The sequence below is a fragment of the Trichogramma pretiosum genome, unplaced genomic scaffold (assembly GCF_000599845.2).
Source record: "Trichogramma pretiosum strain Unisexual culture from Peru unplaced genomic scaffold, Tpre_2.0 scaffold2, whole genome shotgun sequence".
Taxonomy (NCBI): domain Eukaryota; kingdom Metazoa; phylum Arthropoda; class Insecta; order Hymenoptera; family Trichogrammatidae; genus Trichogramma; species Trichogramma pretiosum.
This window is the reverse complement of record NW_019641687.1, coordinates 4968745-4992429: the sequence shown is the minus strand read 5'-3', so window position 1 is coordinate 4992429 and position 23685 is coordinate 4968745. Positions and strand designations below refer to the sequence as shown.

General features: G+C 45.5%; 1 protein-coding gene across 1 annotated transcript in view; it reads left to right on the top strand.

The window, feature by feature from the left end:
- The first annotated feature begins 13425 nt into the window (after positions 1–13425).
- The window catches only part of LOC106658733 (serine/threonine-protein kinase 32A), a 31875-nt gene continuing 21615 nt past the window's right edge, over positions 13426–23685 (top strand). The window contains exons 1-2 of the mRNA XM_014380822.2: positions 13426–13927; positions 18594–18945. Coding sequence (XP_014236308.1) covers positions 18894–18945 — 52 coding nt within the window. The 5' untranslated portion in view covers positions 13426–13927; positions 18594–18893. The remainder of the gene's footprint in view (positions 13928–18593; positions 18946–23685) is intronic.

The following is a 23685-nucleotide window of genomic DNA, read 5'->3' as shown; positions in this document are numbered from 1 at the left end:
CAAGGTTTCAGATGATACAAAGCGGGCTCAAGAAGTCAAAAAAGTGACAGGAACCGGTGTCGATAGGCTATTGAAGTTTGAGAACGTGCTTCGGAAACTTAACAAAATTGCTCTGAAAATGGCAATCATATAATAGAATTTCGTGTAAGATTACCTTACACTACCCACACATTTTGCAAAAACGGCCCGGTCTAATATAAAGTCGCGCGTGTTTTCACGCGTTACACGCTCTTTTGTATAAACAAATAAATATACACAACGGTCGGCGTGGAAAAAAAAAACAGAAAAAAACAACAACGGAGGGACAAATGTACGTATATATATAAGCTAGAACACCGCAGCGAGTAGAATAATGAGAAATAGAGAGAGAGAGAGAGAGAGGAATACATGTCCTGGTTTTATTGACTAGGGGCTCGTGCAGCGGCAGCGGTCGCGCGCGCGCGAGCACCAGCCTATATATACTAAATGCATTCGCATGATACATATATAACTGCACTACTACTGTATATGTACCTGGATCGTTGCCTACCGCCGCTGCACTGCACTGCCGCTGCGTGTGGCCTCGCGCGCGCGGCGGTGCAGCCAAAGCCAGCCGAGCCAGAGAGTACATATAATAGTAACGACAACGACGGCGCGGCACAATACGTGTATATAACGCGCATATATATAGCACGACTTCACTCTATCAATGTACTTTGCCCGAGCTTTCCCTCTTCCCTCTTCCCTTCCTCGCTCGTGCTGGATATCGGCTCGATTATTAGCAAACGACATCCCCCGCCCCTCATCCCCTTATACACAATGCACAATCCAAAGCTTGCGCGCAGCAGAGCTTCGCTGCTATTATTATACTCGGCGCTCCGGCTATTGCCTACCTCTCTACTCTCTCTTTTTTTTCTGTTATTTTTTTTCGTATTATTTTCCTTTCCATTTTTTTTCTGCACGCCAAAGCGTGTACACGCGCGTGTGTGTGTGTGTGTGTGTGTGTGGGCAACGAGCCCTGCTCACGTTATCGCGTGTGAGGCTCAATGACACGATAATCATTGCTGCCAGGCGAGACGACGAGCGATTAAAATCGAGATCGGTCGCACAACACACTGTTTATATTATTATTAGGGCTGTGCGAGTACTCGAAAAAACTCGACTCGCCGAGATCGAGTTTTTTCCTCGAGTTCGAGTCGAGTACTCGATTTTTTGAGTTTTTTCGAGCAATGGACTTTTTTGGAATACTGGCAGTTTTAAGTAAATAAATGATGAATCAACAGTCTCTAGACCCCTCTCTTTGTGTGTACATGCTTATAAAAGTGATGAGGTGTGCTACTATTAAATTATTTTCTTCTTCCACTTCTAGCCGCTGCGAATATCACACTTATAAGCATGTTCACACAAAGGGAGGTGATCTATGGACTATTAATTCATCATTTATTTACTTAAAACTTTAATTTATTGCGAGCACCCAAAAAGAAACTCGAGTACTCGATTTTTCCCGACTCTACTCGAACTCGACTCGAACTCGGTGAGTCGAGTTCAGGTCGAGTAAAACTCGAAAAATCGGATACTCGCACAGCCCTAATTATTATACTGGTCGATCGTAGCACGATGCGTTTTGTATTTTTTAGTATACATGCAGTTTCGAGTATCGTGAGCTATTATATTCCAAAAGCTCCGACATATATATTTTCGAGAAATCACGATTTCGATTCGGAAAAGTAGAAAAGGAAAAAGAGGGAAAAAATCCGCTGGCAGCGAATTTTTTATCATGTTTCGCGTATGCATTACGGCATTGTTACAGCGCAGCATTTCCATGTTCATTTCAAAGCCAACATATATCTGCCGAGGCTCGCCCCCCCCCCCCCCNCCCCCCCCCCCACACACACACACACACACACACACACACACACATATGTATGTGCTGCAGCTGCTGCTGCTCTACTAGCTGCAAGCTTGCGCGACTGCACATGTCATTGATTTTGGCGATCGCGCGTCGACGCTTGCCTCGCTATATATAGCAAATCGGCAAAATAGCTCAATCCGTTGCAGGAGGCAGTTTTTGTGTCCCTGCACAAATGCTACCTATAAACGCGCGCTAGTTCAAGCGATGATGATTAATTGATATTTGTGCGCGGTAATCGCAATTTACAAACAAGTTTCGCGAGCGAGCGAGCGTCCACTCGCGATGAAACGAATAAGGGAGACAAGTAGCGAAAATTACTGCCAGCTCGCGCACAGGACGAATAATCTCAACAATTTGCCATCATTAAAAGCTAACCGAGTGCTGCTGCTGCTACTGCTGCTGCTCGATTAATCGTGAATATCTCAATCGCTAGTCTGCACTTTCAGAGAAATTGTTTCCGAAAATATCCCCGCGTTTAACTCGCAAGCAACAATTTCGCGGCCTTGAAGTTGTATAGATTGTCGGTCGCGCGCCCGACGGTGCGGTGTGCGGCAGCGGCGATAACAATTTGTAAATAAAAACAGGTACAAGTTTCCGATCGACCAAGAGTCAGAGCAGCACGTCATCGCGCCCTATATATGTATTCCGCACTGAAATATCACAATCGTAATGCGCGCAGAATAAACGGGTAAAGGGATAGAGCAAAACGTCAAAGCAATTACACAGCCGGCACAGGGGGATCCTGGCTGCTTTCATCGCTCCATCGAGTAATTTCCAGATGCACGAGCGCATTTTCGGAACGAGCTGCTGCCGAGCGCGTACCTTCGCAAAAAGCTCATCGCGCAAGTTCGCACAATGGTCGCGTATATCGCGCGCGCTTCATCGAGTTGTCCTGTAACTATACGGCCTGCGCGCAGGCAAAGGACAAAAAGGTGTACTTACTGCGAGTACAGTTCTAGTCCTTGCAATTTGTGCAACGAGTCGGAGTGCCAACGAAAATTTTCCTCAAAATAGTTATATATCGAGGACTCGACGGAGCGCCGTTCGACCAGCGAAACAGACATCGCGGCCAATGTTGCACACATTTCGAGGTGCAAGCATCGCCCGATATTTTCGTCGAAAATAAACTTTGCGCCAAGAAGCAAAGCGTATTCCATGCATTACGCGATAGTTCATACATATAAGAGGAATTTGAGCGTGAAACATTTTCCAGTCGAAAAGTGTCGCTCGAAGCACAGCGTGCGCGCCAACACCCGACCCAACGGGCGTGTGCACGCGCTCGAGTTACAAAGTATGATCGCGCGCGGCAGCAATCACGAGTGCCGCTGTCGCGTGTTTTTTGCCCCCGAAACACACAGTGGGACGCGCAAAAATACATACGTATACGCTCGCGCGGATCGCAAAATATAAATATAAAGTATTCGTGCTGGATGTACTATACGCGGGCGCAGATCGGCGTACGGATCGCAGTATACGCGCGACGAGCTTCAAAAAAGTTGCGAATTTCATATTTCCGGCTGCGCGGCATAGATCAATCATTGCAAGATAGAGAGAGAAAAAAAAATTCCTGACGCAATGTTATTTTTACAAACTCGCGCGCGCGCACGCCTCGACGATTAGCGCGCACCAGCCGCACCGATTAATCGCAGAGTTTTCAGGGCTCGACTACTGCACCACTTTGGACAGGAGATGAAAATTTCAGCCCTAGACTCGGCTCGATGAATATTTCAACGAAGGGTCGCGACACCCTGTCAATTTTTCATAACTTTGGCTTTACAATTAATGCAGCGCGAGTAAGCTTATTTATATTTCGTTTAAGTAAAAAAAATTGCTCCACATTTTATGTCAACTCGACCTCTGCTGTTGTTGCTGCTGCCGATGCAATAGAATTTGCAAATAAAATCACATTTTATACACGAACGTCCCACAATTCTACTTTCTCATCTCTCTATTTCCACTCGATCGTAGCATAATAATATTTCCTTTCGTCGAAAGCACGTACACATAATATACATATAATGGAGTACAAAAGTCGCCGATGGCACGTGAATCAATGATGAGAATTGATAATGGAATTACTGGCCGCGATTTAATGAGAGACTACCCCGCATTGTTCAAATATAGGCAAAACATGAATCGATGTATTATTAATATGATTTAGAATCATTCCAACCGGTTTGATTTCTGGGACAGCGACGTTCGCGCGGGGGAGTGCACATAATATTAAAACTTAATTGTGCGCGCGCGCGCTGAATTTCAACGCGCGACGGAATATATAACAATATGTTTTCTCTCTAAACTATATCGCAGCACGTGCTGCCCGAGCAGCATATATCATATATTTCGAAGCATATAAATATGCGACCAGCGAGATATCCTTAACTCGCTTTTTTTTCCTCGCCATACGATCATCCAAAGCTATGTGTGTCACAGAGCAGTTTCTTGCTTCGCTGCTGGAGCTGAGTAGTCAGACGAAGTAGCGCAGCTCGCACACGAGCACACACACGCACTTATATGTACACATTCTCGTGCACAGACAAACAAGCGTAGACGAGCTCCGCCGCGTTATATAAAAGCTATCTATTCCGTAATGTGTGCATTTCATCTTATCTCCGCGAGCGTATATATGTATAAATTCCCTCTGTGACGAACGAAAGCTTTTCCGCGTAAAACGCGTGTCTCTGTATTTGCAGCGTGTGCATTTATGTTATACGCGTGTGGCTGCTGCTGCTCGTGCTCGTGCCCACAAAGTGAACCGAGTGCGTGAGCCACGTCTCCGATGAGTCTGTCATTATACCAGCTACGTAAAACTCACGCGTGCGCGAGCGAGCGAGAGAGAAACATTTTTTGCACCGTAGGAAAGAAGAAGATCTTACGCGGTATGAAGGTTAATACTATAATACTCTTAATGTAGAGTTGTTGGCTTTCAAGAGCAATTTTCCGTCTTTGACGAAATAAGCTATCATAAACGGCTTATTTTTCATTTTTGAGTGGCGTGCGCGCACTATTTGCGCAGCAGCTAACGGGTAATGCGTCACGTTAAAACTCGTTACCAAGTCGAGTAGACATGCGAAAACTGATATAAGCTTTGCAAAATCAAAGAAAGAAGCTCCGTCGAGATAAATGCATCCTCAAGAATCTCAGAAAAAAAATCAATAAAAGAGAGGTAAAAGTACCCGAAGATTCACTTCTCCATGATGATTTGGTTATCTGGTATTCCATTGTATTTATTGGCATCATAAACTTCAAGTATTTTTTCCTCTCTTTTATTCAACTTTTTGGGGGCTATTATCAGCTTATATTCGTTTTTAAATTTTTTAAATCGCATTTGTATACATTTGCATGAATATTATTGCATGAATATATGTCGAGGGATTTTTTTGAATTTTCGTTTTCAGTAACTGCTCCTTTTTGGTAAATGGATTTTCTGGTCAATGAATTGAAGAAAAAAAAATAAAACTAAAATAAAATTAAAACATAAAAATTCAAATCTAAATAAATTATGAAATCTAATTTTAAAATCATTTATTTATCCATTAAATTATTTACAAATATGCTAATTGCCATCATGAACTTTGGTCCATTGCCGCCAAGCAAATATTCCACATATCTTCGGTCGTGAGTGATACATCGATGATCTTGTCACAGCTCTCAAATGAAATTCGGTCGCGTATCAGCTCCCAGAAATAATACACTGTCCATTTGCGGAAAAATTTTCTCGACATTTTCTCATACAGATTGATAAAGCAAGCCCTTCGAAATTTTCTGGACAGCTGCCGAAATCGGCCTTCGGGCGCGAACGGAAAATAATCCGCGTACGTGAGTCGTTCGGCCGCCTCCTTGGGTCGTAACATGACCACGTCGTAAAGCGTCCTGTCACCTGAAAACTCTATCTTACTTGCTAGCTGGATGTCATCGGGATGCCAAACTCGGTCTTCGAGATACACCGATTTATCGTACAATGGGTGCTCAACGAAGAATTTCATGATCGTCAGGGCTTCGCGACGATTCAACTCGTATAATCCTCTTTTTTCGAAAAATTCGACGACGGCCAGAACACCGGATGCTAGTTTGAATTTCAACGAGCGCAAGCTCCACTTTTCGATGCACGAGTGTTTATCGATCAAGAACGGCAAGAGATGCGACATGGACCATATAAGCGGTGGTTCTTCGTACCACGGGTTCTGGGCATCGACCGACACCGGCGGTTCGACTTTGAGCAAAATGTCGAATAGCATCTTCACCAAGTCATACAAGTTATGAGGGTCACCCCTGAAAAGTATGCACAGAGGAGTCTTGTTTTCCTCATTAATCGCTTCTAGATCCGCGCCTGTTCTCAGCAGAAATTTGGCCGTTGACTCGAGGCGACAGTCCAGCGCCAAGTGCAGCGGCGTGTTACCCATATTGTCCCGGGCGTTGATGCGCACGGGATTTTTTTTGTCATGGAATTCGAATATTATTTTCACCAAGTCGACATTTATTTCATCGCACATATGTTCACTCTTACAAATGGTATGCAGAGGAGTCAATCCCTCCACGTCGGTCAAGTTCGGATCGGCGCCTCTTTGCAGCAGCTTTTTGGCCACCTTCGCGTTTTCGTAGCACACGGCCAGGTGCAGCGGTGTGTTGCCCAAGTTGTCTTGGGCGTCGAGCAGCACCGGACGATATCGCTCGTAGCTCAGCTCGAACAACATCTCCAGCGCCTCGTCCTCGTCCCTGTTTCTCTGACAAATAACGTGCAGAGGCGTCTCTCCCTTCTCGTTGGCCAAATTCGGATAGGCGCCGTGTCTCAGCAGTGACTCAGCCACCTTCGCGTGTCCGCGCTCCAGAGCCAAGTGCAGCGGAGAGTCGCCGCTCGTTGCCACGAAGAGATCGGGATTCCGGTCGAGCTCGAGGTATTTCTGGACGACGGCGTCGCAGCCGGCTTGGCAGGCCGCGTGGAAATGCGCGAAGCCGTAATCGTCGATGTAGTCGACGTCGAGTCGGTCGTAGATTTCGAAGAGCGCGCGAACCAGGTCAAAAACCAGGTCGTTGTTCGAAGCGCGTCTTGCCGCGTGGTGAATCGCTGTGGTGCGACGTATTTGGCCGCCCTCGTCGACTTCGGGCTCGTCTTTGTAGCCGGTTTCGATCACGAACTCGATGAGGGGTAGTAAATTAATGCTGGGGTCGACAGAGTACAACAGATTGGAATTCACCGACTCTGCGAGAAGACAATCAATTTCATCGGGACAGAAAATGTCTCGCAGATTTGGAAGTTGCCCCGTCCAATCTCGAATTAAAGGGTAAAGTTTACGAAGAAATTCTTTTCGCTCTTTTATGACCTCCCAATTGACCTCTTCTCGCATACGTTTTAATTCGTTCAAACATTCTTGGTTGTCTTCGGCCATCGTTTTGCGCACTCGCACACAACAAACGGTTGATATTTCAAGGTACTGATACCTTTCAACGCGCTGCTGTCGCTTGATTATGAATTTCAAAACTCGCGCTCCGTGTAAAGATGGCACCACCACATTAATTCCAACGAACAATTACTAGCTCGTTTCGATGGCACGTCTTCAATCGGATCAACACTTTTTTAAGAGGAGATTTTTTAATTTTTTCACGAAAATCACTAGCTGCCGTAGACGTAATCTTTCACTGTTTGCGCTGCGACTTCGATTACTGACTATAAATACGATCACTAATAAACTGACAGCAAAGTAATAGAGTATCTTCTAGCTTGTGTCGTGGCTCGAATTGATTTTGCGTATATACTATACGCAACGTATTACGAACCTCCAATTTTTACTCGATTTTTTCTTTTTAAAGAAACTATGATATTAGAAAGCGCGAGTTTTTGGGAGCTGAACGATAACGCGGCGCCTTTTCGTGCTTCCAGTCTAGTTTGAACTGAGGCCGATGAGTAAACATCAAATTGTCGACCGATTTATATTTGTTTATTACTAATCTTGGCGCTGGCTAGGGTTTCGTTTGTAAACAAAAGTTAATCGATACATTCTGTGTAGATTCGGTCATTTGAAATTTTAAATAATGATTCGACCAAGCCAAAAAGGGTACAATTCGTTAATAATAATTCTTTTTAAATAATCGTTAAAAATACGGTTTTAAAGTAAATTAGGAAATTCTAAACCAAAAAGGTTTCTTGAACATTTTATGTGTAAAAAATCTCGAAAATCTCCAACTCCAAAAAGCCTCGACTTCTCCTCGGCTGATAATTGCATTATCGTCGATTGCGCTCGGCTGTCACGTGCGATGCGAACGGAGCAGGAAGGAGAAGAGAAAAAAAACGGCGATTCGATTTTTAACCTTCTCGCGCGACTCGATCCTTTCGTTTCTTGCGCGTCTAATGGAAAGGTGTACTAATACGCTCTCGCCTCGGATAAGAGAAACGCCGGCGCTCGTGTGCCCCGAGGATGTGACGTGTCTCAAAGCGGATACCCATTAAAGAAGCCATCCCTATAAGACGCTGCGCTGCGGAACAGCAGCTACTACTACGACAAGGACGACGAGCAACGACATCGATTTGCTAAGTGACTATATGTGTATGTTGAAATTGGATGGTTATGCAAGTCTCGAACGTATATCTAAACGTAACTACGCTGCTTTCTCTCTCTCTCTTAATGATACTATATCTCGGAGAATTGAATTATGCCAATGCAGCAGCTTTCATGCATGCGAGCGAAAGGGTAGATTCTTTTTTTTTCCATCGCGCAGCAGCGCACGCGTACCCGACCGCTGCGTACACGTGTACGCGTGTCTCTTTTTCCGGCCGAAGAGAGAAAAGTTGATTCCGATGGAGTTTTTGATTCAATAGCAAGCGGCAAAGTTTCAAATCTAATCCGCTCTTGCTGTGTTACATTGTAAATTGTAACAAAGAAAAAGTCCATTTTTCTTTGGCGTTACGCGAGTGAGTTTATGTTTCGTATAAGTTCTCAACGCGACGATATAAAGGGTGAGGTAGGGAAAAATAAATTGAAAAATCCCGTAATGATCAGTCGGAGAAAGCTGTTATCGATTTCGAGAACGTAACGTAATACTTACATAATGTTTTCTCTCTCTCTCTCTCTCTCTATACAAGTGCATGCTTTGGATGATTCATCTTCTCTCGTTACGAAGTCGAGAAGAAGTTTCGAAGCTCGGCTTCCTTGGCGCGTCTACTTATTGAAAGCTGCGATTTCGATTACAAAATCCCTCTCGGTCATTAATTAATTTGTAAGATTACCCCGAAGCGAGAGGAGGTGGCGGCGTGCTCGGCAACGCGTTCGAAAAAGCTCGAAACAATATAGAGACTCGCTGAGCTTGCAATCCGCTTAAACGAACGCAAGCGGAATAATCAAAACGTTGTCCCGTATTCTTTTGTCACTGCACATGCACACAGACACATACATACACACGCACACGAGTACACAAAACGTATTCATACATATTGATTTGTAACTGCTGCCATTTATGTGTGTCGCTAGACTGGCAGCAGAGAGCAGATCGCGGACAGAGCGCATACACACAATAGCCTGGCACAATGGCAAAGATGTGTAAGCATAAAATTCAAAGTGCGCAAACGTGACGATTTTGCACGTTCTCGCTGGGCGCAGCAGCAGCAGCACAAGCGTTAATCTAAGTCATTCTTCGAAGAATTCCGTGTGACAGCTCGTCAATCGAGCTGCTGCTGCTGCTTCTACTCTTCTTTTTTATTAAGTTATTACAGGTTGAATATATAGACTGCTCGCTCGCGAGCTGATTGAAACAATAGAAGGTCTGCTGTATTCTGTATACGTGCTATATACTACCTGTCGCTGCTGCAATGATGAACATCGAGCGGTACACGTTGAGATGCGCCCTTTTATGCTCGGCGGCAACTAAAGCTCGTAACTTTCCGTTGTCGCGTCGCGCGCGTTTCATCAACTTTAGCCGAGGCGAACATTATACGTATATACACGCTCGATGTCTGTGCGTGTAAACTGCCTCGCACAACTTATTAGTTATATTGGCATAATAATAATTTTCTATAGCGAGCACACCCGTCCAAGTTTTCAGAGCCACGTCTGCGCAATATTAATTAGATTTTTTACCCTCCTTTGTCGCTGCAGCTTTGTGACGAATATTAGCGATCTACTGAATAATTCACTGCAAGCTAACGTCCATCGTTGAATTTGGTCGAATTTTAAAGACGAGACTGAGGAAAAAGATTGTTTTGCACTTGCTGCATCGAGCTCCGATAGTCAAATGTAACCATCGAGAGATTTTATCAATTAAGACATCAAAAATTCCTTCTAGGCGAATTATTCGCTTTTTACATTCATGAATATGTTCGTGGTTATGCGCATTCGAAATAAAGCATACGAAATTCGAAATCAGATTTGCATTATTACACAATACTCGATCATTTCTCTTATGTCAAATAAGGGATGTCATTTTCAAAAATAGGTCACGTGAAAAAAATGAATTTTGTCAATTTAAAAATTTGGTGAATTCTACAGAGAAATTTTACTGCATTTTTAACAGGACGTATTTTGTAATCTCTACTTTCAGAGTTTATTATTGTTACATGTGTATCGAGGACAGTTGGAATGCCATTGTGGTTCTTAAAAAACTCGTAATTGTGTTACAGAGGTGACCTATCATTTGTATGCAAGGAAACTTTTTTTTATAAACCTTGCCAAGTCTTAGCTACTGATGAATTTCATTAAAATTACAATGACCTCCGAGTAGTTACTGTTTCAATTATTCGCCCTATTTTACTTATAACAGCTCAAGTGTCAAAGCAATTTCAAGTAGCAGAGTGTCGATCGATGAACTCAATAATAAAAAATAAATGAAGAAAAAAACTTGGCATCTGCAAAAGAAACTACAGCCTCTTCAATTCCAGCCAAATTCGTCGCTCCCGGTAATAATTGTTACTTCATCTTTGCGAGTAAAAAAATATAACAAGCTATTAGAAAGTAGCTCGACAAAAGCAGCATTCGAGGGTAACGACACCGCGAAAATAAGGTTACAAAGGCGACTGTATACGGGCTTTACCACAATTAACTATCCCAGTTGTAGCTGCAGTGTGGATAATTATATTTTTTATAAACGTTGACTTATACAAATATTTTTGCTTTACCACTTGCAGATTTCTAGAAAGATTGGTACTCGCCACCTAGCGGGGAATGTGAAAAGTAGTATTATAGAATACGAAGTTGTCGAAAACTTGTTTTTTGGAAATTTTTTCAACCAATCAAATTTTTATTTTCAGGTCATTGAAAATGCGTTTGATATGTATAACTTATTCTGGGGATATCAGAGATATTCTGAATACTATTCTATTTTAATAAAGTTTCTTAATTAATTATTTTAATTTTAATTTATATATTAAAATCCATGGATATTGCTCTATTAATTTTGCATCCCTTTATCTGCCATTGAAGATATTCGATAATTACAACTATAATTAATATTGCAACATATTTTAACACAAGAAATACTTTACTGTACTTTACATTCAATATTTTAGCTTGTAACAGTATCGTTCTATGTTTTATTTAGTATACAAGAATACTTGGCTAACACACTTTTTTTACCAATCGCACTTGACGTGGCCTAGCCCATGTATATACAGAAAAAGCTCGAGAACATCTCTTCTCTTAATTGATCGAACTCGGTAAAAAAAGAAGAAGAAGAAAAAAAAGAGAGCAAAACACTCGAGCGACGTAATTCGAGAAAATATAATTGGTGTTTCTATCCCTCTTTCTCTCTCTCGTTCTCTCTTTCTCAGGCACTGGCGCAATAGGTGAGAAAAATATTCCATAATTTCATCTCTCGGCCGCGTTTATTACTCGAGGGCGGAATCATTACTACGAAGACATTGACAAAAGAGCTCGGCGTGTTATACTCGTACAGCCCCGCACCGACGTAGACGGCGACGACGACGACGACGGAGTAGACGCGCGGTGACCTCGTTTTAGCATCATCGCCCGAGGATTGATCCATATAATGCTCGCGCAATTGGATATGTATGTAGCTATATATGCGTTTGCTCGACGCGGGCTAAAATTCGCTATTGTCCTTAAACTTGAAATAAATAATTGGAGTGCATCGACTCGCGAGTATTTCTTCCGAGCAATTATTCGTCGGAGGGAAAAAAGTATATAAAGGGGATATATATTTCATTCATCTTTCGGGACGGCAACAGCTCATTCAAATAAATTGAACTTCTTGTTTGATAATGTACAAAGGCCTATGAAAATATTTCCCTCCATTTTTTCTCTCCGTGCAAGCTATATAGTTACCAGCTGTTATACTGCCGTTCGAGTTCCTTAGACTTTTCAGTTGAACTTTTACTTCATTAAAATTCGAAGAAAAGAGTTTATTTCGAAGAATATAGACCGATTTTTAACGAATCATTGTATCGGAAGAAGGATTTCGAGTCGGTATACGAGTCAGCTCCGTGTTACACGTAATTCTGATGTGTAATTTTGCAAAGTCTCATCAAACATGGGAAAACATATCCTCGGTATACATATTCCGAATGTTAATATAGTCGGCGCAGCACGATTGCGAGCTCGTAATATATATGCGCGCAGTAAGCGAGTATACAGTGCGCGCAAGTTCGAAACTCGAATATGACACGAGCCGGCGCGCGAGCGAGCTTAGCTCACTCGCTCCGCTCTTGCGTTCGCGTCTCGCGTCTCGAATGTATATGGACAAAAATGAGGGAGAAATTGGTAAATAGTATAATCATTATTCCGCGTCTACGTGCAGCATCAGCAGCAGCAGCGACAGCGACGGCGGGAGAGGATACGCGAGCGCGTTCGCTCGCGAAGCTCGTATAACTAGTTTATCGTTATATAGTATATATAATTCTGGAAACGTTGGAGTTTAGTTACGAAACACGCGTATACACATCTATACGCGTGCATAATGCTCATGCAGCAGCGGCAGCTATAGCTGCTAGTACACAACTCGTACCTCTGTATACAGCAGCAGCATCTACGTGTATACGTGTATGTACCGCTCGCGAATGAATAATCAACGATGCGCTATATAATGGTGCGCCGTAAATAAACGCGAGCGAGCGGGACGTGCCGAGCTGCGACTGTGGCTCATTCATCGCTGGCGTGTTCGCAATCGCTTGATTTGCCTCTATATACAGCTCGACTCGCTCGCGCGCGCGCGAAAGCTCGGCGTACGTACGTATTAAGCCGAGTCTTATATTTTTTCCCGCATCGAAATGATTCGATTATGAACGCGGGGCGCGCGCGCGTGTGCGGATAAAGTCAGCAGCTGTGCAGCTGTATATACGCTTGTACATAATCAGCAGTAGTGCTGGTGGTGGTGGTGGATAGAGCGCTCTATGCTGTACGTATAACGCAATATCATAAGCGCCGGCCGGGTCTTGCCTGTGCGCAGCCGCGGAGCTTGCGGCGCGCGCGCGACCGACGAACCACCTACTACTACTACCCATACCGTACTGGATCATCATCGTAGGGAGAGCGAGAGCGCGCCAAGCTTTTCAGTCGTCCGCAGAAGGCGAGCGAAGCGCCTCGAGGACGGATCTCGGCCGCTCCCGACTATTGTATATCTAACGCTGCAAGCTCCACCGCTGTGACCCCCCTACCTTCTGCTGACTCGTGTGTTTACGTTCGCTCGTGCAGACAGAGAGAGAGAGAGAGAGAGACCAGCTGCGCGCCTCCGTATATCCAAAGCATGGCCTATCGTCGCAAGCTCCGCGACAGGTTGCTGTCGCGAGCTCGGCTCGGATCTTATCGCTCGCTGCAGCAGCAGCGCAAAGACTGCGGAATCGATAACACAACCACGAGTCGATCGCATCAATAAATAATTTAAAAGCTCGCGTTTGTGCGCGTGTGTCCGAAGCAACACCTGTGCGATATCGATATGCATCGACGGAACGAAATGTGTCGCGAATAAGTGCGGACGTTGCATTATTATTTACACGTAGTAGCTGCATTACACAACTCGAGTCTCGAGCGCGTTGAAAAAAAAAGTCGGAGCATGACAATCGATCCGAGCACGCCGAGGCAGTGTTCTCTAGAGCAGGTGAGTGTGACTACTCGACGACACATATATACACAACTACGCTATATATGTATACCTATACACACGTTGTGCTTGCTTTTTCTCCTTTTCTCTCGCTCTCGCTCGCGTGCATGCCCTAGACACAGAAGAAGGAATTGCGGCGCGTAGACATTTTTAATCAAGCTATCCAACGTATAGAGGGGCTGACTGCGAGAATACATATATATACCGTGCGCAAGGCTCGAGAAAAGCTCGACCCTGTATTCCTGTGTGTGTGTTCCTATATAATATAGTGTATACTCTCGGGCGAGCACTATACATGTCGTCGGAGACGTATATACGGCGACTGTCGCCGAGTCTCTTTGAGAGAGAGAGAGAGAGAGAGAGAGCTACGGCCGGCACGAAGTACAAAGCGTTGACCTCGTGCCTAGTAGCTCACGTACACGTCGAGCCGCTGTGTGCGCGCCTCTTGCCTGCCAGTCGGTGCAGGCAGCCACCACCGCACCACGTATTATATCGTGGTACGTCGATGGCAATTTTTTTTCTTCCTCTCACACACACACACACGCGCACACGCGGACACACTGTATACTGATCAATTTCAAGAAACCTGTCGATGTGACCGCGCGCGTATATATACCGCGCTGCACACGGAAAACGTATATATTTACCTGCCGCGTGCAGCTCGATTTCTCTTGGGATGTTTGCCTTTTGCGCTCGGGTATCGCGCGGTGCGTCGTTGTTGTTGTGATTGTTGTTGTTGTTGCGTGCGTTATATCGTGTGCACACGCGAGTAGATCTCTCGTACGAAAATTATTTTGCGTCAGCGGCATTAAATTGTAAACTACGATAATGCTCGGTAATGCTCGCGGCGCATATTAAGCTCGTGCAGGCGCGCGCGCGCGTGCGGCGGCGGGGGGTCTATCAGCCTCGTGCCTCGTGCTCTCGACTCGCTCCTTCTCTATCTTATACTCGTTATAATAATAGCTCGTGTATACGCGCAGCTTTCGTATTATAGTTTGTCCGTGTGCTTGTGTACGTGTGTGGGTACAGCTAATATCCGAATCGATCGGTTCTCGCTTGTGTGTGTTGGTGTACCAACGTAGCCTCGTGTACACTATAATACTGCGTCGTAGTCGCTAGACTAAATGCACATCGAAATATTATATACCATATGATAGAACAACTTGCGACGTCGTGCGTATTAAACTCTTCACGTGCGGCAAGCTGCCTTTCGCGTATCTATATAGGTATGTGTGTGTTCATAAACTTGCGGAGAGCGAGCGAGTGAGCTAACAAAAAGCCTTAACGAATCGCTTTTGGCACGCGTCTCTCGCTCTCTCTCTCTCTCTATACGTAGGTATATATAGGCGGCATGGAAAATGTAGCATACGCGTACGCTCGAGCTCACGCGCTGCAAGCTCGCAAGCTCTCGAGCTCGTTTACGTATATACGTATATATATCTCTTCAAAGAGATTTTCAATTTGCTTCGTTTCACGAGCGAATGACAAGCGCGGCGAGAATCGCACGAGCCAGTCGCTGCACCGACCAAACGTTGCAGAGATTTAGCCGCGTTATTTGTGCGCGCCGCTTCGATTCGAGTGCGGCGAAAGAGCTGCCACATGGAAATGCCGCAGCGACGACAGCAGCAGCCGACTGTTTGTATTTTATATGCGCGGTATTATGAGAACATAAACTGGCGAGCTTTGCCACGCGCTAATATAAATACAGCGAAAGAGGACCTCCCTTCTGCTCCGTTTCTTTATTTGTCTTTTTGACCTTAATGTAATGCCAAATGCTTTGATAATTATTTAACAAAAACCACTCGCAACGACGGTCTCGTCTGTAGCTCGTCGAGCTTTACTTTATAATTGGCCTCGGCTGCGCAGCGTAATGTACATCTCTACACGTGCAGCAGCAGCACACGTAGTAACGCGCGCGTTGTATACGTAACGCAGCAGGCAAACGCAGTAATACTGCTGCAACGCTGCCGTGGCCATGCGAAGATTTTATAATTAAAAGCTCGGGTGCTATATGCGCGTACGGCAACAAAACACTTACGAGAGCAGAGTCGGTGCGGGTCTGGCTAATTAATTTTTCGACGAATATCCTAGCACTGGATCAAGAGCACGCGCTTTAATTCCCGCGATGAACGGAGAAATAAAATCTAATCTCGAGTAAATGCGCGCGAAGCTTTAAAATTATCGATTCTTTTTGTGACGCTCGATTGCTATATACGCGATCTCGAAAGCATATAGGCGCGTATACAAGTCTCGCAGTGCGAATAAAGTTTTCCTCCTGTGTCAAAGGCCTATTACTTTGCAGGCGAGCCGTGTAATATTGATGAAAGAAAAACATGCTGCTGCTGAGCGAGCGAGCGAGTGCATCATCGACATTGCCACGCGTCTCTGCGTATAACGCAAGTATAATAACCTCGGACTATTCACTCGCTGATATCTATGTAGGCGCAACGAATGAGAGAGAGAGAGATACGAGTGCGCCGCGCCATACGCCACGTATAGCCAACGTATATACGTAACACACACAAAGATATACACACACACATACACATTTTATTATGATACGCGGATGGAAAAGGTATCGATCCCCCCCGGCGGTGGCTGCGAGCTTCTGCTTCTGCTACTGCTGCTGAGCGCGAGAGAAAGAGGCATAAAAATGAGACATCTCATCAGTGGAAAAGTGTATGAGTGATGCACGCGCACTGCTCGGCGGGGGAGAAAGTAAAAAAAATGTTTTTTTTTCTCAACCTCTCGCGCCGCCGCTGCTTGCAGCACTACTACTCACTGAACCGAAACGAATATCGATGATTTTACGTCTCTCTCTCTTTATAATGCCTAGCTCGCGCGCGAGATTCAGCAACCAAGTACACGAGCGCATTTTTATCCCATATAACGTACCTTTATATGAGCGAGCCCGACGCGCTGCTGCTGCATCATGATCATGCAGGCAGGCATGGCAGGGGGAGAAGACTGTTTATCGGCTCGTCGTTAAAATCCGACCGCATCGGGCGTGCGACACTAACGCTGCTCTCGCGTGCGCGAGTCGCATACACCAACGCACACAGTTTGCAAGTTTATTGTTTTTAGCTTCAAACTGTCAAAGCTCGAGCGAGCCGCCATCCGACGCCGCGAATATAAATTCGCCAGCTCTCTCCCTCCCGCGTCCGGGGGGTGTGTGTGTGTATTACGCGTAAATGTGCGGGTGCAGTATATTATATATATCGAACGAATCCTTCGAAGGATTTTCCATTGTGCGATGGATAACGAGTCGCGCTGCGTACGTGCGAGGGAGCTTGTCAGGTGTCGGAAGCGCAATTATGTTGGCAGCCAAAAAAGTGACTCGACTGCAGCAGAGAGCTCTGCTCGTACGTGTATACAGGAAAATAGCGCGCGCAGATATATACTTGCTGGCCTCGGGCGCAGCAATTTGAGCTCCCTCCTGATGCTGCTGCTGCGGTGTGCAAGCTTCCACCAACGAATTGCACAAAAGATGTGTGTATGGGGGCGGGCGGATGGATTATGCTCGCGCGCGACAATCTGTGCCGGGCGAGGCAGACTTTTTTTCCCATTCACGGGGGCTTTTTTTCATTGTTCCATAGACCATCGCTCGTGAAATCATCGTTCGTTTGCAATAAGAAGAACGAATCGACGCCGCGAGAACACGAGAAAATAAATGAAAGAGAACGAGAGAGCTGCCGGTGCGTATATAAATCCGAGCGAGTAGTGAATTTATGAAGCTCCCGAGTAAAAAGTGCCTCTCTAACGACTCTCTGCGATCTCGATCATGGAGCTCTGCGAGAGGACAGACAAGAAGACGCGCGGATAGCAGCTCACAGTGTATATATCTGAAGTTTGCACGTTTTAATTCGTATATATATATAGCGCCGAGCCGAGCTTGCAGCAGCTCCGGTGGCTCGGATGCCACGAAAAAAAAGGAACGAGACGCGTAAACACGACTCGTACAAGCCTCGACCGTGTGCGGTATCGAGAGCAAACACGATCGTGGTTTGCCTCGAGAAGCTCGCGCGCCGAGATCCCGTGTAAATTTAACTTTTTTTTCCTCCCCGCTGCGCGCAACTGATTCGATCGAGAGATTTTAAATTAATTGATCATCCGAAACTTTTGTCGTGTTATCTCCCCCCCGCGCTGCAAATTCGCTATAGCGGGGGGGTTTGTTTACTTCGAAGTTTCTCGTTTTATGTACCGTGAAGGATGGAAGGAAGAAAACAAAAAGAGTAACAATATAACGAAGAAAATATCGATAAAATATTTCGCCCCGAATCTCAATAATATTTTCCACGCTCTTCTCAATTATCAAGAAAACGTTGGAACCATTAATACGCTCCTCTTGATATTTTTCTCATAACGCGCGGAATGACTTTGTCCGATAATTTCGCGAGTTCATCTTTTACAAAAGAACGAAGAACAATAAAGTTGGCGCGTCGAGAGAAGTTCGATATGATTTTTATAGCGCAACGACGGCGAGCGAGGGAGAGAGAGACACGACCGCGTAGTAGCGTATAAAGCAGAGTCTGCGAGTCGAAGCTCGCGTTGCCCATAAAAGAATAGCGCGAGATTACAGCTTGCGGAGAGTTACATATATACACATTTTTTTTTTACTTCTCTCTCTATCTCTCTTTTCTCTTTGTGGCTTACACACACACAGATCTCCTGCTGCAGCAGTGCGAGCAGATATGCCGAGCTGCTACCAACGTCGTCGGCCAGAAGCTTCCATACGCCGGAGGGATAAGTCGAGTCTCGCAGTGCTGGACGGGTTATGCTACTACTACTACTACCACTGCGTAGCGCAGGTGCGTCAGCAGCAACGGCTCGACGCAGCAGCAGCAGCAGCAGCAGCCGACGGCGTAGCGGGCGAGATTAAAGCCACGAGGTCCGACACGAATTACAGGCAACTCGAACGTATATCTTCGTAGCGAGGCACCGAGTGCAAGAGAGCTTTTGAAAAATGGGCGCCAACCAGTCGTCCTCGAGGAGTTTACCCACACCCGGCGAAGAGGGTAAGAGTCACTGCGCGACATTTTATATATATTATACATAGTAAAATTCTTTGTTCCTTTTATCAGCGTCATTTGTCTCGGGCGAGAAAAGCGAACGTATACATGTATATATAGGAACTTTTTACACACACACGCTGGAGAGCGAAAAAAGAGCGGCTATATACTCTCACGCAGTCGCGCGAGCTCTTTTTTACGGACGCACGACGCGCGATCAACTTGGCCACCGGCGGCTCCGCTCGTTCCTATATATATGTGTAACGGCCGTGTAATTGATGACCCGAAAATGGAAAGTTGCATGTGCGTGCATACTATATATAGCCGACCAACAAAATGGATTCGATTCGTAAAGGCTAATCCGTATTAATGATCGCCCTGGAACTAGGACACGATCGAGAAAAAGGGAGAGAAAATTCGCACGTCGATCGGCGCGCACGAGCGTCGAATTCGCTGAAATTTAATAAGAAAATTTCACGAGCTTTGTGTATGTCGTGTACATCGTTCCGGGAATTCCCACGATCAATCGTTTTCAAGAGGCTTTGATCGAAACGCTCGGCAAATTTCAAGGACCGTAGCCGGGGGATTGTGTGTGTGTATTTTGTTGGAAAACGGATCGCGCGCTCCATACACGCGGGGAATAGATCGGGCGTTTGTCAATTGAAAATACAATTCACCGAGCAAATATGTAATTTTTTGCCGATAGAAGTTTAGGTCGCCCAGCAGCTCTCATCTGCTCAGCTGCCATCGACTACGACGACTTTTCTATCGTGTACCGGCGGCTGCCCGCGACACAAGAAGATTGTGCACGAACAAAAACTGCGTTTATGAATTCCCAGCGAGATGGAATTTTCCCTTCTTCCTTACCTATACTCGCCTACGTGTTGCAGTAGCGGCTATATAGTACAACGAGTCAATTAAATTTCACTCGCAGAGATTGTTCGAGAGCTGCATGGTAACGCGCAAAATCAAGCGGAAGTGCCTCGCAGCGGCTCTTCTAATTATATCGAAAATCATAAAAGGAAGCGGCGGCGCGGCGAAAGCAGCTGGCCTCGCGATAACAAGGCGTTTATATCGCGCTCGGGATATTTCATTCGGAAGCCGCGGGAGTTCTCGAACTATTTACACGTCACGCTGTAGGATCGTCGTCGTCGTTGGGCACTTCTTCCGGTGCGGCTAATTCGTCCAGCAATTATGCAAAATCTCTCTGTGCAGCCCTGTGCGCACACGGCGGGAGGGCTAATAGTAGTAGTAGTAGTGGCTATATATGGCCGTAAAACAAATTTGTGCTGCGCAGTGCGCGACTATATACGCGAAACGTGTGCGGCAGTTGTACAAAAGTGCCGAAACAAAGGTCGTGTTGATAGCGACACGAGCTACTGGTCCCCCGCTCTCCGTACGCGTATTATCATTATTATATAGACGCAACATGCAAATGAGCAGCGGCGGCGGCTATCGTATTGCTGGCGGGGGCTTATACGACTACTATTATACTTCTAAAATTTTCATGAATTTTAACACCGTCGCGCGGCCGCGGTTCCCTTTTTTCCCTTTTTCCTACTTTTTTTTTGCTGTACAAAGGAAAAAAAAATACGCTGGGCGTGCGTGTGCAGCTCGCGTACTATGCGCGCGCGGGCGACTCGTATTTTACGTGCTGGGCGCGCCGCGATATAATACGGAAAAGAATACCCCCGTCGCGTATGTGTGCCGTGCCGTGCTGCGCTGTGCTGCTGCGAGCTTTCGCCTACACATTGAAAGCTGAGCGCAATGAAAAAATGTTTTTAGATATATATTAAAGACGTGCCACGCTCGCGCGCGCGCCCCCGAGACTATTGTCGCCCACGAGCTTTCACGGCGAAAAAATTTAAATAAAAGCGAAAGAATTGCCCTCTAAGCTCGTGCACGCGCGCGCGCGCGGTGCAGCATTCTCCATACTACAGTCTATATATATATTGCAACGAGGGAGAAATGTCATCCAAAGAATTTTGTATTTTATAATTACTAGCCACTTTACTTTGCGCTTCGTTGTTGCTCGATTCTGCGCATTTTTTCTGTGTTTTGCAATTCCGCGTTCTACTACGCGGGCGAACTGATACATTCCGCAGTGTTGCTATGACAGCCGGATAAAAAGCGAATAAACTGCTCTTCCTTGTTAACCGATCACTGTTTTAAAACGAGAACAGCAGCTTTTTTCATGTATAATTCGCAGGTGTATACCATCGCGCTGCGTATATCGTTCGAACGTTTCAACTTTCCTATAATCCAGTTACGCGTTCGCGACTCGACTTGATTGAATTTCTTGCCAAAACATTTTGATCGCAGAAAATATCCCCGAGTCAATAATAAATATCATGCGCGTATTTATGCGTGAAACAATAATTCAAATTTGCACGTATATCCCGGCACACAACGTTTGAATGGCGAAAATGAAATTCGAGCCCGAAATATCCAGCCAGAGCGAATGAGCTAGACAGCCGTTCGACGTGCTGCGTGTCGAACACGCGATATTATTATTCGCGAAATGCAACTGTTAATGACACACGCGCGAGCACGGCGGCCGTACGATTTTTTTCTACTTGCTTTATACATTAAAAAAAAAAAAAAAAAAAGAAACGAGAGCTCCATAAATATCGGAAACGTTAAAAGCACTCGGCGTTTTGCTCGAAGCGCGCGCGCGCGCGCGATATCGTGATTAATTTTGCGTCGACGGTACATACACAAGCTTGAGCGCGCGTGAGCGCAACGAGATTCTTTGGCTATAAATAGCCTCCCTGCTGCCGCTGTACTCTCGCTCGAGTTAATCCGCCCACACGGTACACACTCGCGCAGGATGTGCGCTGATCCGTGCCCTCCCATCCCCCATTTGCCGATGAACAGGTTTATTACGTTCGGCGGTAATAGTTCAGGGCGCGAATTCATCGAGAAAAATCGTTGCGCGCGGAAAATTCCGCGTTTCCGGATTGTACAAGTAAACGCGTCGTCGCATTGTCGAATTTGCCGAATCGTACAAAAGCTCTCGAGACGACGACGATTACCTCTATATATATAGAACGAGAAGGTGTCGAGTGAGAAAAGTATATATACCCACGCTGCGAACCTAATTAGGCCATCCATATTCCGCTGCAAGCTGCTCTCGCTGTTATACGCTTCATGAAATATTTTATGCGCATGACTGAGCAGCGGCAACATAGAGAGCTATAGAGAGAGTCAAAAAAGTAGTAGTAGTAGTAGTTGCTGGCGGCGCAGTACTACTGTTCATTTGATCTAAATTTCTCAGCTGATTTTCAAACGGATTTTTCATACACTTAGGGTCAGGCATGCGTTTATAATTTTTCCTTTTTTTTTCTTACTCGCGAAAAAGCTCTGCAAAAAATTTACTCTCCCGCCACTGGCACTGCCGCTGCTGCTGCTACTACCGCTGTTGCTAAGCTCCGCGCGTTCGCGCGTGTATAATAATTTTGCTCTGCGGTCTCTCGCGCCAAGCAATTATAGTATTTACGATGACTGCATAGGAGGTAATTTTTCCTTTAAAAAATACTGCAAAGCTGCTCGGCTGAACATTATTCATGTCTCTCTCTCTCTCCCTCTTGCTGCTTTCATTTTCCGCTCGCGGAGCTTTTTTGTCGAGTTTATAAATTTTCACGATGCATACGCACGTGTACGCGCGCGCGCGCACGCACGCTTATTATACATACAACGGCTTGATATATTCTCGTTAATGAGCCCGCACTCGTGTGCGGTATGGGGAGGATCGCAATTTTATATTATAGAAGATGCCCCAGCTCGCAATATGTTAATGCAAGCTCAAGGATCGCTCAAAAAGCTCGGAATATAACGAAGAGGGGCACATTTATACGTATACAACAGAATTGCGAATCATCGATAATTAGCATTCGATAAAATCGATACACGACCTCCGCTCGTTTTGGCTCTCTCGTGTATATCGAAATAAGCTATTGATAATGCTTAGGCGAGCTGCCCGGCACAACAACGCGTACACACGTATATAGCCGCAGAATATGGATGATTAGTCGGTACACGCGTCACGTATATATACGAGTGCACGTTGTTCGCACACGTCTGCAGGGAAATGAGAGGAGGTGGCTCGCTCTTATATGCATATATAGGTAGAGGTGTGAGCGCAAGCCACCGCCACCAGTCGGAATTAACGTCCATTGAATTACACGTCAACTACGCTAGGCGAGCTGTGTAGCCAGCGTATGTGACAGAGCGTCCAGCAGCAGCAGCACATTATATGCCCGTAGGCTCTAAACAACTTTTCACCGTTGCAGACACGCTTATATTCGCAGCTCTTATACGTACAATATTCGCCACGTGCTACACGTGCCGCTGTTATTTTCTCTTGCATCGATGAAATAGCTGCACTATTGCGTACACTCAACAATTACGAATTTGTGTTTGTTCGACAACTGATGCTCGCTGGTTTTTCCGTCATTTTTTAAAACATTTCCGTTTGTACGCGCGCGTGCGATCTTGAATTACAAGCGCGATTGATCGAGAGCATTACGCGCCGTGCAGCCATACACACTCATAGCTGCTGAGTTAATGTAAGCTTCGACGCGTATATGCGTACAGAGATGTGTTATATTGAGGAGTTTGACTGATTTCGATTATTTCGCCCCGGAATTATTCAATCATTCCACGTGCCGCAGTTGCATAAACGCAAACGCAGACGCGCGCGCACACACACAGGCTCTCTCGGAGATGCTGAAGGGGTGCTTGAGT